We start from the raw sequence: 15,483 nt of genomic DNA, 5'->3' as shown, positions 1-15,483 counted from the left end.
TTACAACAATAAAACTGACATAATCATATTCCCCATTAAAATGAATAATGTCATAGCCATTTTTTACTCTTTCTCTTTTTCAGTACTGTGATAGCAACAAACTTGCTATTGGTAGATGAAATAATGAGAGCTGGAATGTCATCATTAAAGGGAAGTTGATGAGAGCATAATGTCCTCAAAATAGGGTGATTTTTTAGAACTGCAATTTGGTGTTATAATGTCTCTAACGTGGCTTAATTTTGTATATCCCTTTACATCTGTGTTTTAAGTATTTGCAATTGGCCATTTAAACATTGCCTTTTATGTGTCACTGTGGCCAATTCGAACTTAGTGCTGATATAAATGTATCATTTTCAAATTTAATTTTGCAACACCTAACTAGTTCTAGTTTTGGAAGCATGGACTGTTTTGTTGCATCAAATTACATTTTTTGAGCTGGAAAAACTACCTGTGTAAACTATATGGAAATTACTCTTCTACACTGTTGTTTAAAGGACTATTCAACACCGCTACAGAATTCCTACCATCTAGTAAAGGAATAAGTTGACTTTGTTTGTACGCTTTGTGTATATTCTTTATATTTAAATGTAAAATAAATCATCTTTGAGAAGAAAATTTTGTTCTTTTTGTTTCAAGCAATGTATAGAACACCCTGTGTTTAAACCCAGACTGTATACAAAAGTTCATAATATTTCTGAATTTTTCCTATTCCTCAGTTTCCCTCTAAGAAGCTTTTGTCACCCCCCAAAAAGCCATTGTACTCTTGTAAATAGTATGAATTTCAGTTGATCATGTATTATATCCAGGTGAGGTAATGTATTTCACTCTAAATACAGTAGTAAGTAAAACATCACTTCCTTGCGCCTTCCAGTACCTGACTAGCAGTAAACAATGCAGACCTGTGGCTTAGTCCTGCATAATTAAAAATATATTCCATGTTATAAATCATCTGCTTGCGTACTTGTAGTTCTTTTTAAAAATAATGGATTGTACACAACTTTTTGGGTTGTGTGCAAACATTAACCAGAGTATGAGAAAAGGGGTTGAGCCAAAGATTGTTTTTCTCCCAAGATCTCCTGAAAACACTGAAGTAGGAGAGAACGGTTTGAGTCAAATATTTGAAAATTAAGTGTTTTTCTCTCAAGATCTTTTGCAAACATTTGGGCACTTCAAGCTGTGTATGATCTTTATTTTCCAATTATCACTTAGAAAAATGAGGGAATTATTTAAGAATTGCAAACAAATACAGTTAAAAGAACAACAAAGTCTGCACTTGAGCACCATGTGAAATTTCCATGTTGGAGTAATGGCACTTGAGAAAAATTGACATGGCACTCAAACTACAGCCAACAGTATCAGGTAAAAAAGAAGTAGTGTTGAAATGTGACCTGTTGCATTAAAACAGTCCTTGAACTTAATTTTATCCATGCCATAAGGGTTGAGCACTGGGATTTAATGCCATTTTTCAGCACATGATAGACTATTCATGTCAGCAAATTATGCTTGGTGGAGGAAGGACCACCAATCCATGGAAAGCTGGCAGCAAACTTAATCCTGTTGAGCAAACCAAGACTCAAACTTGTGTGGACAGAGGTCAGATGTGATTGATTTGTAAAGGCATTCATCTGACCACTTGACCACCTGGGGCTCAAGATGATTATACAAGGATACATGAAGTTGTCTTTATTTATAGTTAGTAGTGGAGTACTGAGTATATATGGGTTCATAAGTCAAATGGCTTTTGCAGGGTTGGCCATGCTTACATGATTAAAATTGTACATTACTGAACAATGTGTCAAATATGTGGGTTGTTTGCTATTGTAAAGTCTTGAGATGTCTCCCAGTTTAAAGCAGTGTGCCACTGAGGCAGTGATCCTATTGGAGCAGGCTGTGTACATGTCCCCATGCATGGATATCGTGGGAGACATTCAGGATTTTATTTGTGGGTCAGAAAATCTTTGAGCTGATTATAAAGGAAAGTTTTATGGTGTGACCAAAGTAATACAGGTTGATCTTGGCATAATTGTTTATAACAAAAATAAATCTTAAACAGTACTTCAAAATAAAGTGGCCAACTTGTCTGTTCTTCATGACTAACTTAATCTACTTGCTCAACTTTTTGATCAACATGCACATACTCATTTTTAATTGAGACATACAATATCTGATCACAGCTATTGGTGCCTGCAGAGTTCTGTTTTTGTTATGCCTCCAATACAATAGCAGAAGGAGCATTTTTTCTTGCTGCAGTAAATCTGCAAGTCTGTACATCACTGCTAGTCCTTGCATCTGCCCTGAATGCATTGCACAAAAACTATTGGGCATAGAGCCATGAACTTTTACCCAGTACTAGTGGCTCAGGTAGTCAAAAAGATGTTGATTGCTATGTGTGAGTTTGTAAGATGATCAAGAGAAGTCAAGAGTTATGGATTTTCACATTCTGAATACTACATGTATTCAAAATGCATAAGCTTCAGGGGACTTTTCCCTATAACCCCCACTATTGCTTCACCCCTGGACCTGATTTGGGGCCTATCCCCCAGCTAACTTTTTAGGGATTTTCAACCAAGTCCAGTCTCATCCCTGTATTTAGCAGGCATATTTACAGTCAGAGGTCATTAAATCATTGTTTCAGATTGTTTTACACATTTGTGAACGTTTTGACAAAAAAACAACTTTGTTGGCAGAATTAAGCAAAGACCTCTTAAGGTAAACAAATGAAATTTGATGGGCACATCTGTATTTTTATGTAGATGACATGACTAGAATTTCAGGCCTTTACAGCTGCGTTTTGTTTTTAGCTACCTGGCTAAAAGCCAAGTAAGATATGCTATGACTCTTTGCCCATTATATGTATGTCGTGGGTCCATTAACAATTGCCATTTTAAACTCGAAACAAAAAACATGTAACAACTGCAATTTTAAACTCGAAACAAAAACATGGAGCATCATGGCATGAAGGGCTTTCAAAATTTTTACAGATTGTGTGTGTATGTGCCAACAAATATGGCCATGATTACTTAAAGTAGTAATACCCTATTAAACAATGTTTTTTAAAAAACACAGTATAAAAGTTGTTGTTATAGGGTTTAATGCCATTTTTCAGCACAGATAGGCTATACATGGCGGCCAGTACAAATGGTAGAGGAAAACCCCCAGAAAGAACCACTGACCCACGAGAAGCTACCGGCAAGCTTTCTCACATACCCACATTGGCCAAGCCCGAGACTCGAACCCACGCAGACAGGTGAGATGGCAGTGATTTGTAACGGTGAGTGCTTTAGACCACTCGACCACTCTGGGCCCCCATATAAAAGTTGAGACATTTTTATATAAAGTATACAGGGGGTACAAAAATGATACAATCTACCCTCAAATATGGCCACTGTTACTGAACAAAATCTAACAACTACCGGAAGAGGTCCACACCCTTGTTCAGCAGGGCACATTAGAGAGGGTTTAAATCCTGGCTGTCAGCCTTCTATTCCCGTTTGTGTCTAAAACCCCAAAAAGATAGGAAACTGAGGCTCATGACAGATCTTTCCCTAACAAAACAAATTCCTGTGAGAGGAAACCCTTTGAAAGGAGAATGCAGCATTAAGTGCCATCAGGTCCAGAGACAGGGAAGGAACTTCAACTTTCACAATTATTTTTACATCCTCGAAATGCTTCCATTTTTGTACAAGACAGTAAGTTTTCCAATTCCAGGCCATTCAGTTCAGTTTAGCCTGATAGCCTAGGGTATTTAGAGAGGGATGGTAATAGTGACTGCTGACCTTGGGTATCTGGGGAACCCCCTTATGCAGTACTTGGCTGACTGGCACCTGCATGATGGCAGGAAATCAGTTCCTGTTACTTCAAACGTCCCTCTTTTGGTCCATATATTTTCAATATGGCCACTGTAGCAGCCATATTTGATGTAGAAACAACATTATTTTCATTCAGGACCATGTATATATCGTAAGAAGTTGTTCGGTAAATATGGTTGATATGACCAATCGTTACAAGAGAAATAGCAGGAATTAGATTTTCAAGATCGCCGTTATGGTAACCATATCAAGCATCAGAGTTTGATCTTTTTTATTTAGGACCAACTAGGCACCATAAAAAGTCTTCTTGTGAAAACCCCCAAGTTGATGTGCCTTTCCATATAAACAAAGAAAGCTATTTTCAATGGCTTTCAGTAGCCATGTTTGCTATCTAGTCTTTTCATCTATTACCAAATTACCATATTACCATTCATCCAGGAGGACAGTGAAAGATTTCAAGATGGTCACCATAGTGATCATATTGAAGGTAAGATTAACACCCTTTTTATTGAGGACCATCTAGCCTGCATAGAAAGTCCTCTGGTGAAATCCCATGTTGCTATGGTGGCGCTATACAGACTCGCAATTTCCATAGGGTTAGGATTTTAAAGAAAAAGAATTTCCCCGGCTTTCCTCACTGGTTATACTGGCTATTTAAAAAAGACCTTGTATATCTTAGGTATAATTAAAAGAACCTTTAATTCCCTTTATTTTGGTGTATGATTGATGGGTGTACTATAGGTTATAGAGTATACAGCTTGGCCTTACTTCAAATGTGCACCTTTCAAAAAAGTGCTAGCTCTACTTGGTCATTTTCACTTCCTGAACATCAGAGGTAAATTGTATAAAAAAAGAGCCGATAACTTTTTTTTACATGTTATATATTTGGTAATTCATTCATTGCACTTTCAGAAGCTGGTATTGTCTAGTCTGGCAAAATTCATTTTCCCTATTTTAATAGCTGCTATGTATAGTGTACTTCAGACTAATTCAGGCTGATTTTTTAACACAAGGGAGCAGTCATTTTAGTTAGCAGTGCTTAAATCGTGTAAAATTTCCAAAAGTACAATATCCAAAGAAATGTCATCCACATTACATTACTGTAGCATATAGGTATGCCAACATTCTCTCCACTGTGCATGTTTTAAATGCAAACTACTTCACCTTACATACGTCATCCTTAAGTACATATTAATTAACGCCCTTTTTATTGAGGACCATCTAGCCTGCATAGAAAGTCCTCTGGTGAAATCCCATGTTGATATGACTTTCCATTTAGGAGAATCTCAGATTTTCAAGATGGCTACCATGAGGATGGGGACCATTTTCACTGAGGACCAACTGGATATCAAAGAATTCCTAGTGAAAATCCCATGTTGATGTGATCACTTCACATGGAGTAGCAATTACAAGATTTTGAAGATGTCACTGGCACCATTTTCATAGAGGGCCAACTTGACAATGAAATGAATGTGTGAAATTTCATGGCAGTTTTCCAAATACAATAGGAGCAGCAATGATATGAATTGTGCCAATGGACAGAGGGGCTGGAGACATATGGAATATAAAAGCCATCCCATAAGCTTTTCTGTAGAGCTAAAAATGTGAATAACATTGACAAATTCTTGCAGCTGTACTCAGAAGGTGTTTCTAACTAAATGTTCATGTCCAACAATTTCAGAAATTGTGTCAACATTGAAAATTTATGTAATGGCCTGATAATAAAATCAGGTGATCTGAATATGAACACAAATATGCATACCAAGTTTTATTTGGCTACCTTGAGTGTGACATGCTTTGTCGAGCTAAGAAGGATTTTGTCTTAAAAAGTTCCAAAATATGATGGAAATGAACCTGAGCAATGGCAGTATGGACTAAGAATGATGTACTGCAGCAAAACAATGTGTCCCGTTCTGATACAACAGAGGGGGCACAACAACTGCTATAATCTCGTGAAAATCGGATTTAGTAATCTTCATACACATGTAAACGCATACCCGATTTCATTTGTCTACCTTTAGTGGGTTTTGCTATACAGTGCTAATAAAGGTGTTTGTAAATAAAGAAATTAAATGTTACAAATTGTGTCAAAGTCAGAAAATTGCAGTAATGGCCTGAAACTGGAAGGTCATCTAATAATGATCAACATATATATATTTTCATGGTGCTGTATTTAATAGTTTGTATGCCAACATGTTAAAGCAAATTTTGGACAGTTGTTGTTGTTGTTCTAGGGTTTAATGCCATTTTTCAGCACAAGATAGGCTATACATGGCGGCCAGTATAACTGGTGGAGGAAGAACCCTGGAAAACTCAGGGAAGAACCACCGACCAATGAGAAGCTACTGGCAGGCTTTCCCACGTACCCACGCTATCCGAGCCTTGGACTCGAACCCACGCAGACAGGGGTGAGATGGCAGTGATCAGGAACGGTGAGCGCTTTAGACCACTCAGCCACTCGGGGCCCCCAAATTTTGGACAGAGTACAGACCTACATATTGAGACCAGCAAAATAAGATTCCCCTTCTGCTATGACAACAAGCAAGTCTTGAATATTTTAATCTGTTACGAGTTCAGCTGCCTTCTTTCACAAGTCCTATTGTCATGATGTGAAAACAGTTTTTGATTTGTTTTATTAACAAAGAAAGGAGCTATGATGTATCAGGGGTTAGCATGCTGGACTTGTGTGACTGTACGGGTGAAGGTTCAAATCTTGTCATGGTATCGGCCTGGATTGGCTACTGTGGAGTATTATTGGGCAAGGCACATTACTCCATTTGTCTTGGCGCTTAATAACTTTTTTTGTGTTGCTGTGTCATAAGACATCAAATTAAGAAAAGATTTTTTATTAGCAATAGATATCAGTTTCTCCACATTAATGAACATTTTCTGACATGCCATGAAATAATAACAATAATAATAATAATAATATGTAAAAGAACAAAAATCTTTAACGAGCATAACACAATTTGCAAAATTCTAGTCTCCTTTAAGTCCCTCTGAAAAACTAACAAAAGGTACCTATACATAACAATTTGACCAATTTTTTCAGTAAAATATCCACTTCAAAGAGATTGTCATCAAATTCCCAGATTCTTCACTGGGACATTAACATATTGGCACAGCAAATGTGTAACCATGACCATCTGAACATGATGATACTCTGCTGGTCAAGGTCACAGTCTTTTTGGGATTTTTTGCTCTACAAGCACAAGTGTCAAAGTTTAAAAGACCAAAAGACAAAATGTCAGTCACAGAAGCATACAAGTAATAGGAACTTTATACCAATTTATCAAGATGTATACATATGTAAAACTAATTTTCTAAGAATATACAAATGTTCTTAAGTCGATTGTAGATCGCAGCGACCTACATTTAGCTTTCTAAACATAACCCTGTGAAAGATAGCATCAACTTTTGGTGTATTATTAATTAGTTCAATGTTCCATTTTGTAGCATAAATATATCAGCAATTTTCCATTGTTAAAAACTGGTGTGAGGTCACTTAAGTATAATGTGAGTCATGGTGACCTTTAATTGTAAAGGATTGGTTTAAATTTTTCAATCATATCTAACATTTTGGAAAAAAGACAATGAGTGCAAAAGTAATTTTGTCCCACTTTTTGCAGACAGTTTTTTAAGTCCAGTTCCATCAGCACATTAACTTTTATCATAAAGTCCAAGAAATAAGAAACTAAAAACTTCAATGTTGACTTATGAATAATATAACTCACAATGTTCATTTTGACATTCCATACAAATTATGCAGTAGTAAACTCACTAAAGGAATATGTTAAGAGAGAGAAAATATCTGAGAAAATGTTAAATTTACATCTGAAAACAATTTCATAGACCATAGTTCATATAATTCATATATTTCAAAGGAAAACAACTGGTATTCAAAATATTTATTAAAGCAAAAACAGTCAGATTCATTCTCATGCTGTTACATTCGCCATCAAACTAGTGTGGTATTATAATATTTTTACAAGTATAATCTGAAATATATAATAGTCAACTATTACCTTACAAAAACAATAGAATTGATGATAGAAAATTTTAATGTTGGTCCAAGTTCTAAATGTCTGTGTATTGTAGCACTACAATTGCCTGCATTCATACATTTAAGGCATGATTATGTTAATCTGGGTAAAAATGCACACCTATTATCTAACATGACAGCTTTTGCATATTAACTTAAACAATTATGGAAAGTCATATCACAGATAAGAATTAAGAATACCATTTCATGATTCTGTCACTAACTACTAGAAGTAGAATGATCACGTAAACATATTCACCGTGGACTTTTCTTTACAGTAAATATGGGCCTAACATTAGTTTATCTTCAGTGGGCATCTTGTTTGTTTGACACTAAAATGGTCCAGTCAATATCTGTACCACACTTTAATTACAGTGGGTATAGGATTCTACACAACAGTGTCAACTGATATTATACCTGCACATTTGGCCAATTACTCTTATTTACATCTAGCTATATACTCCTCCGGGTACATATCAAAGAGTGCAATATATCTTCCTTGACTAAAAACACATCCCATAATTAAAACAGACTACAAGATTCTGCATAAGTCTGTCAACCCTACTATGGTCTATACTTCCTCTTCGTAACTTTGAAAAACAAAAAAACAAATCTTAACTATTATGGAAACAATGAGGATCGCGGTGATGACTGATGCCTGAAAAGTGAAACATGTTGTTTTACTATCTGCTAATGAGGGTAAGACACAAAAGTACATATTACAATATCACGTATATAAGAAAAAAGGAGTTAACTCAATAGAAAGATGCAGAAAGTGGAATGTTCATTTCTTCAATTCATGTTCATTATCTTGTTTTATTAGAGCACTATTTGTTGAACATATAAATTACAATTGTTTAATAATGCAAACAGGCAAATGTAAGTACGAAAGTAACACACAGTGAAGGTTGAAAATACTCCTGAACCATGTATTACTTCTTTCCCTTCTTGCCACCCTTCTTTTTGCGGGCTTTGAGAGCCTTGCGAACTTTAAAGGATCTCCAGAAAGCCTGAATGGTGGTAGCAGCCTTGATCATCAACGCCATCTCTCTCTCAGCTGCATCTCTGCGCTCACGAGCAAGGCGTCGCTCCTCCATGATTTGCTGGTACTCAGCCTCCAGAGTCTTGAATCTTTCCTCCAGCTCGTGAAGCTGTTTCTTCTCTTCAGTGTACACAGCATCTATCTCTTCATACTCATCCTAAAATTAAAGAAAATAAAATACTTATCGTCATCATTATTATTTATTGTTGATGTACCAATTTTTGGAGCAAGCCAAGTTTTGGGCCAAGATATCTTATGTACCCCTTTTCATTTCCAAAATGAAGATTATGTGTACTGCATCTCAAGTGATGATTTTTGAATTTCATTTTAACATAATATGTCAATATAAGCCATATTGGGGGGCCCAGAGTGGCCCAGTGGTCTAAAGCGCCCTCCGTTATGGATCACTGCCATCTCACCTCTGTCTGCGTGGGTTCAAGTCTCGGATTCAGCCAATGTGGGTATGTGAGAAAGCTTGCCAGTAGTTTTTCGTGGGTCAGTGGTTCTTTCCAGGGTTTTCCCAGGTTTTTCCTCCACTATTTGTACTGGCCGCCATGTATAGCCTATCGTGTGCTGAAAAATGGCATTAAACCCTACAACAACAACAACAGTAAGCTATATTGTATACCATCTAACAGCATGACCACTTTATAATGAAATTTATTTTATGCTAGGCCATGAATTACTGGATTTTACCAGTAAAATAAAAATGATAATTCACTGGCATGAATATCAAAAAATAATTTCACTGCTATGGCAATAACAGCATATGCATGAAATTTGAAGTTATTCTTAGAGGCTTACATGGTCTTGTGGTAAAATGGCCACCTCACATTAAAGCCAACACTAGTTCAAATATATCAAGGAGCGAATAATTTTTTTCGTAATGTGCTATGTTACTTTAAATTGTGAACTGTTTACATTTTCTTATGAATAATCACAAAACACAGCAGAACATAAATGGTAAACTGCAAACATTGCGTGGGATTTGGCAAGAAATCTGCTACTTCAATCTGTTATACAGACTACACACAGTACATCTTGCGAGCCAATATGTTTAAGCATAAAATGAAAAGAAAATTTGCTTGCTATCAAGTGAATAATGGCATTATTTCATCTACATGGGTGAAAAACTTATGTATTTTCACTCGTGGCTTCTCACCACTTGTGAAAATACTAAGTTTTCCACCCACTTGATAAAATGTTTTTCACTCGGGGCAAACAAATATCCTCCACATACATACAGTTTTACTATTGAATAATGCAATGGGATTTATGATCATGCTCACTTTATCACAGGAAGTGTTATAATGAAGGGTCTTATAGTGAGTTCTGCATTGTTTTCAAAATATTCTACATCCTTTAATCACTCCTCTTTCAGTCTACTGTGCATGCATGCAGGCATGCCTCGTTAATATAAAATGATTATACTATCAAGGAAATGGAGAGTAAAAATATATCTATGCATACATGAGATTCTTTCAAAACATAGTTTTTATAGTACAACAATAGTACAATACTATAATAATAATAACAATAATAATTTTAATATTAATAATTAAAAAATTAACACAAGAAATTACACACCTGTCTTTCACCCATTCCTTGGTCATACTGCTGAATCCAGTTCTCCACTTCTGTTTCGTATCGGAACTTGGTCTAGAAAACATGATGTGCAATGCAAAGGATAAAAATATGCTGACAGTATCAGATTTTATGTGAAGAACAGGACCTATTTGCCTGGATAGGATTCTGTGGAGGGGCAGATCCAAGACTTTCTCTGTTGGGTTCAAGTTTAAAAGTATAGTTAATTTTGTCAAAAATGGCAACAATTTCTGTTTTTACACTTAAACATTTGCTACTTTTACTAGAAGAACACTATGCCCATCTAAATCTACTTCTGCTATGGAAATTCTTTTAAAATAAAAGTTCGTAGCAGAAAGTGTATCTTGTTTCAACTATACAGATGTGTTTCTACTTTAGACAGAACAGCCTCTGCTTCAATGTTCATGGCCGATAATGGTAAAGCAAAAAATTCTTTTTTATAATCTTCAATACTTAATAGTTCATACCAATAAACATTGATGCAAAGTATATTTTTCTGAAGAAGAGTAAAAAAAAGAATGTGTAACAAAAGTAATTATGGTGAACAATTTTAACAACTCATGAACTCCACACACTAATTTGTACAATAATCCTCTTCCTTTTACATCCAAATACAAAACAATCTATCTCCTAAAAAGAGATAAACTTTTCATATACTTTAACATTCTGCTATACTATTGATCATTCTTAAAATAATCAATGTTGTAGCCCTATCCATGCCATTCCTTTAACAAAGTTACATTGTTATCAAAGGTAAGTTTGTCATGAATGGGAGGAAGGGGGGAGGGGATCATGATACTAATTTAAATGAACCAAAATTACAGCTGGAACAACTAAACCTGAATGCCAGACAACCATTTTTCCTGATACAAAAGCAGAGTCAGACAAACAACAACAAAAATTTGGGGGGAAAATCATGTTACAAATTAAAATGGAATTTTATTTGTTTATTTTTTTCCAGCGAAAAACATTTGATCATCAAATTCTTCACCTGGGCACCTACAGCAGGGTGCCTGAATTATATCCCTATAATTCCGTAGTTAAGCAGTTCAGTGCTGGATGATTTTCATTGATAAGAGACCACACTGATCATGTTCAGCTACTCACTATGTTAGTAAGTAATCACAGTCCATACTACCAGGTCATTTTAGTGAACCCTTAAAGAAACGACGCATGAAGGTGCTTCATTTCCAATGTGACTGACTGATCCAGCATTATGCTTTCTCATTGATTTGTTGAAGAAATTGGCACTCACATTTGAATATGTGACAGTTATTTCTGCTGACTAACTTTAACTATAAAAAAAACTTCACAAATGTAAAAAACTAAAACCAACACTAAACTGGCTTGAGAAGTAAATTGATAAACAAAATCCCACATGGAATGTTTACATTTAGCTGACAGTTTAGACACTGGACTAATTGTATTAGATTAATGATATGGTAACCTTAATGTTGTTGTTGTAGGGTTTAGCGCCATTTTTCAGCACACAATAGGCTATACATGACGGCCAGTATTAATGGTGGAGGATTTCTGTTGTTGTTGTTGTTGTAGGATTTAACGCCATTTTTCAGCACACGATAGGCTATACATGGTGGCCAGTATTAATGGTGGAGGGAGAACCCAGGAAATCCCCGGAAAGAACCACCGACCCTCGAGAAGCTACTGGCAAGCTTTCTCACATACCCACATTGGCCAAATCCGAGACACAAACCCATGCAGACAGAGGTGAGATGGCAGTGATCCGTAACTGAGAGCGCTTTAGACCACTAGGCCACTCGGGGCCCCGGTAACCTTAATGGTCTAAACTCGAATAAACATAATATATAGACATGTTTCTGGTCAGAGATAACCAACTAACAGAAATCTGATGGACAACATACAATCAAAAAAAAGTTAATTATTTGATTATCTTTTATGTGCTATCTCAAACAGATTAATAAATGTGACACTTTCCATTATTCCTTATAACTTGTTGAATAAATCTGAGTAAAGTATTTATGAAAGAAACTGAGCAACAAGAAAAATCTGCTGGGCAGCTGGAACTGGCACAGTTGGTTGTACAGGGACAAATACGGATTTGCAAACTTGTTCTACCCATGCAGTGTCAGCATGTGGTTATCATAAATATACAGAATATTGGTGGCTAAATAAAAAAGACAATACCACGGTTGATGTTAAGGTACATTATTCAATGTTACATAATCAATCTGACTAGCCAAACCAATAAAATTCCTGTTTTAAAAACAGCGCCCATCTGATCGATGCAAATGTGCACAATCATTAATTTCAGGAAGTTAATGCTTATCAATCAACTTTTCCACCTTTCTAACCATCTATTAACCATCAATTGTTAAACAGAAAAAGAAAAATACCTTTCGCAGCTCTTGTTCATTTTCTCTGTGTTCAACAATCAAATTTTGCTGCTGAGTTTTTAACTGGACCAGTTCTTGCTGAAGACGTTGCTTCCGTCCTTCACTGTTCTTTATGTCTGCCTCTTCCTGTTTTGCAGCCTCTGACTGGACTCTGCGGTTATGATCCTCAGCAAACTTCTCAATCTGATGAAGTTCTGCCTTCAATTTTCTGATGACATCATTCTTTTTCTTAATCTAGAATTGAAAGGATTTTTTTCTTCTTAGTAAACTGTCCAATGTTAAAACTGGAAGAATTTCAATATTGAATTTTGCTTATGTTATTTAAATAATATAAATTATTCATGTAACTTGCTGTGAAAAAAATCTGGAAAAAACTGATTTAGTTTACATAAGGCAACTTTATGAGTTTCCTATTAAGTTACTTGACCCAAAATGTATAATAAAAACAGTTAATGAGCTAAGCAATGGTAAGGATTAAAAAAAAAGAACAAACATACCAGAGCAATGAAAGGTTCCAAATCAGGTGATCCTTGAAGCTGTGTTATCAAAAACTAACAAAAATATCACTTGTATATACTAGTACATAAGTCAAATATCACTTATGTAAAAGATAATTCTAATTAAAATATTATTTACTGCAAGATCTATTGCTCAATTCATTCAAATTTTTGTTTTAAAAACATCAGATAAAAAAGTAAACTGAATGCATAAAAATTACTATTTTTTTCTCTACATTTATTTATTCACTGAATCCTCATATATTCAAAAAAATTCCAAATGGGGGAGGAATTGTACCCTTAAGATTTCAGTTCTAGAAAAAAGCACTGGCATTGTATTTCAAAAGTGACAATTACAATACCAGAAATGGGCATGATATTTGTATCTACTCAGAAACATATTTAAAAGTTTGCTTACTTCTTCATCTTTATCATCCTGTGCAGCCTTCAACTGGGCTTCCAACTTTTCTATGATTTCCCTATTATTCTTCTCTCTCAAGGAAATTTCTTGCAAATATTCATTTCGCTCTTTTTCTTCCTCAGGAGTTGTTAGCAGTTTATTCAACAAAATATCTTTCAGTTCATTCATGAATAAAACTAATTCTTTGCAACTTGGGCTTGTTTTGCTGAATTCAGTTTTTATTAAATTAAATGCAGCTGGATTGGTTCTGAAACCCCTGAGGACATTTTTGCATGAAGTACTCAGCTGCTGGGCAACAAGGGTAAGGTTTCTCACTGTTCTCTCTATCTGGGTATCAATACTGAAGCCTGATTTTACACTTGACTGGCTAGAAAGTCTTGATCTCCTTCCTTCACTCTGGCTTCCTACACTCTGAACATCATCTTCAATGGCTTGATTTCCTTCTGCATCCTCTGCCTCATCTTGTCCACTAACAGTTCTCTTCGACGATGCTCTGCTCTCTGCTCGGCTACCTTTTCCACTCCCTTCTCTACTTCCCTCTGTGCTCACTTTCATTGTCCTGCGCTTCACCTGTTTATCAAGGGCCTGTTTAATTTCATTATAACTGTCATGTACAATCTTATGTTGTTCAACGACATCAGCCAGATCGCCACCAAGAACAATACGAAATCTATCAAGATTCTGCATAAGATACGGCAACAGTGCTACTATTTCGGACTTTTGAATAGTGTCCTCAAAAACTGACATCACTCTCTGGGCTTCAATAGTGGCGATCTTCTTCCTTGCCGGTTCCAAGGCCCTTGATGGATCAAGTCGGAGTCTATTTCTGAGGTTCTTCGTTCCGGTCACAGCCCCTTTAGGTGGTTGAGGCAACTGAAGCTTCATTTGCAAAGTGGGCTCCAGAACCACGGGAAGAGACAATATCTCTGTAAAATTGTTATTCGCTGCCAAACTTGTCGCCATTTTCTGTTGTAATCAGACTTTATCTCATAATTGAAAGAAATTAAAACGACTGATATTAGTGGCTTATAGTAAACAGCGTAGTATTTTGCTGTATAAATACTACTGAAGTCATAAATTAAAACGAATAGCCTTGGATTTTCTAAAAGTTTACACACACTTACGCCATTTTGACCTAACAACTGCTAATGAGCTTAATCAATAAACAGCAATACATAATTCACAAAATATGGCGTTCATTCTACTGCATACATAGAATATCATGCACGATACTTTCCTTATTGATAAATGAAATTACAACCTTTTTCAATTCTTGGTGTGTGATTCAATAATCGAATTGATTTCCATATTCCAAATTCAACGCGGAAGGATACGGAACATCCAGTAGTTACCATGGTGCTAAATAACGAGCCTAATATCAAACAAACGTAAGCAAACTGGACGCGGACTACCTCCAAATACGACATCGCGAATTCGGGCTGTTGTACTAGTACCTTATAATTCAATCTGGGTCATAGAGGTGGATTCAGAAAGACATAATGAGAATTTAATCAACATTAAAAAAAAAGGACTCGACAAGGATACAGTGGCTTAACTCTCTTTGATCATCCATAAATCCTGGGTGCAACTTAGTTCACACTACAAGATAACGAATACGATAATAATAATAATAATAATAATAATAATAATAATAATAATAATAATATTATTATTATTATTATTATTATTATT

General features: G+C 35.6%; 2 protein-coding genes across 2 annotated transcripts in view; one reads left to right on the top strand and one right to left on the bottom strand.

Moving 5' to 3' along the window:
• Positions 1–615, top strand: part of LOC149775227 (T-complex protein 1 subunit zeta-like) — a 36,607-nt gene extending 35,992 nt beyond the window's left edge. The window contains exon 14 of the mRNA XM_089942949.1: positions 84–615. Within this exon, the coding sequence (XP_089799075.1) occupies positions 84–159 (76 nt within the window). The 3' untranslated portion in view covers positions 160–615. The remainder of the gene's footprint in view (positions 1–83) is intronic.
• A 6,024-nt stretch (positions 616–6,639) lies between these two features.
• LOC149775226 (dynein regulatory complex subunit 10-like) lies at positions 6,640–15,130 on the bottom strand. Its single transcript, XM_089943190.1, has 4 exons — positions 13,789–15,130; positions 12,874–13,107; positions 10,481–10,552; positions 6,640–9,050 (listed from the first exon to the last, which is right to left on the bottom strand). The coding sequence occupies exons 1-4, from the start codon at positions 14,752–14,754 to the stop codon at positions 8,784–8,786; spliced, it is 1,539 nt and encodes a 512-aa protein (XP_089799316.1). The 5' UTR covers positions 14,755–15,130; the 3' UTR covers positions 6,640–8,783.
• Between the last annotated feature and the right edge of the window lie 353 nt (positions 15,131–15,483).

Source organism: Sinohyriopsis cumingii, chromosome 19, assembly GCF_028554795.1.
Source record: "Sinohyriopsis cumingii isolate HCF-2022 chromosome 19, ASM2855479v2, whole genome shotgun sequence".
NCBI classification, from domain to species: domain Eukaryota; kingdom Metazoa; phylum Mollusca; class Bivalvia; order Unionida; family Unionidae; genus Sinohyriopsis; species Sinohyriopsis cumingii.
The sequence above is the reverse complement of the archived record's forward strand: the minus strand, read 5'-3'. Positions and strand labels throughout refer to the sequence as shown.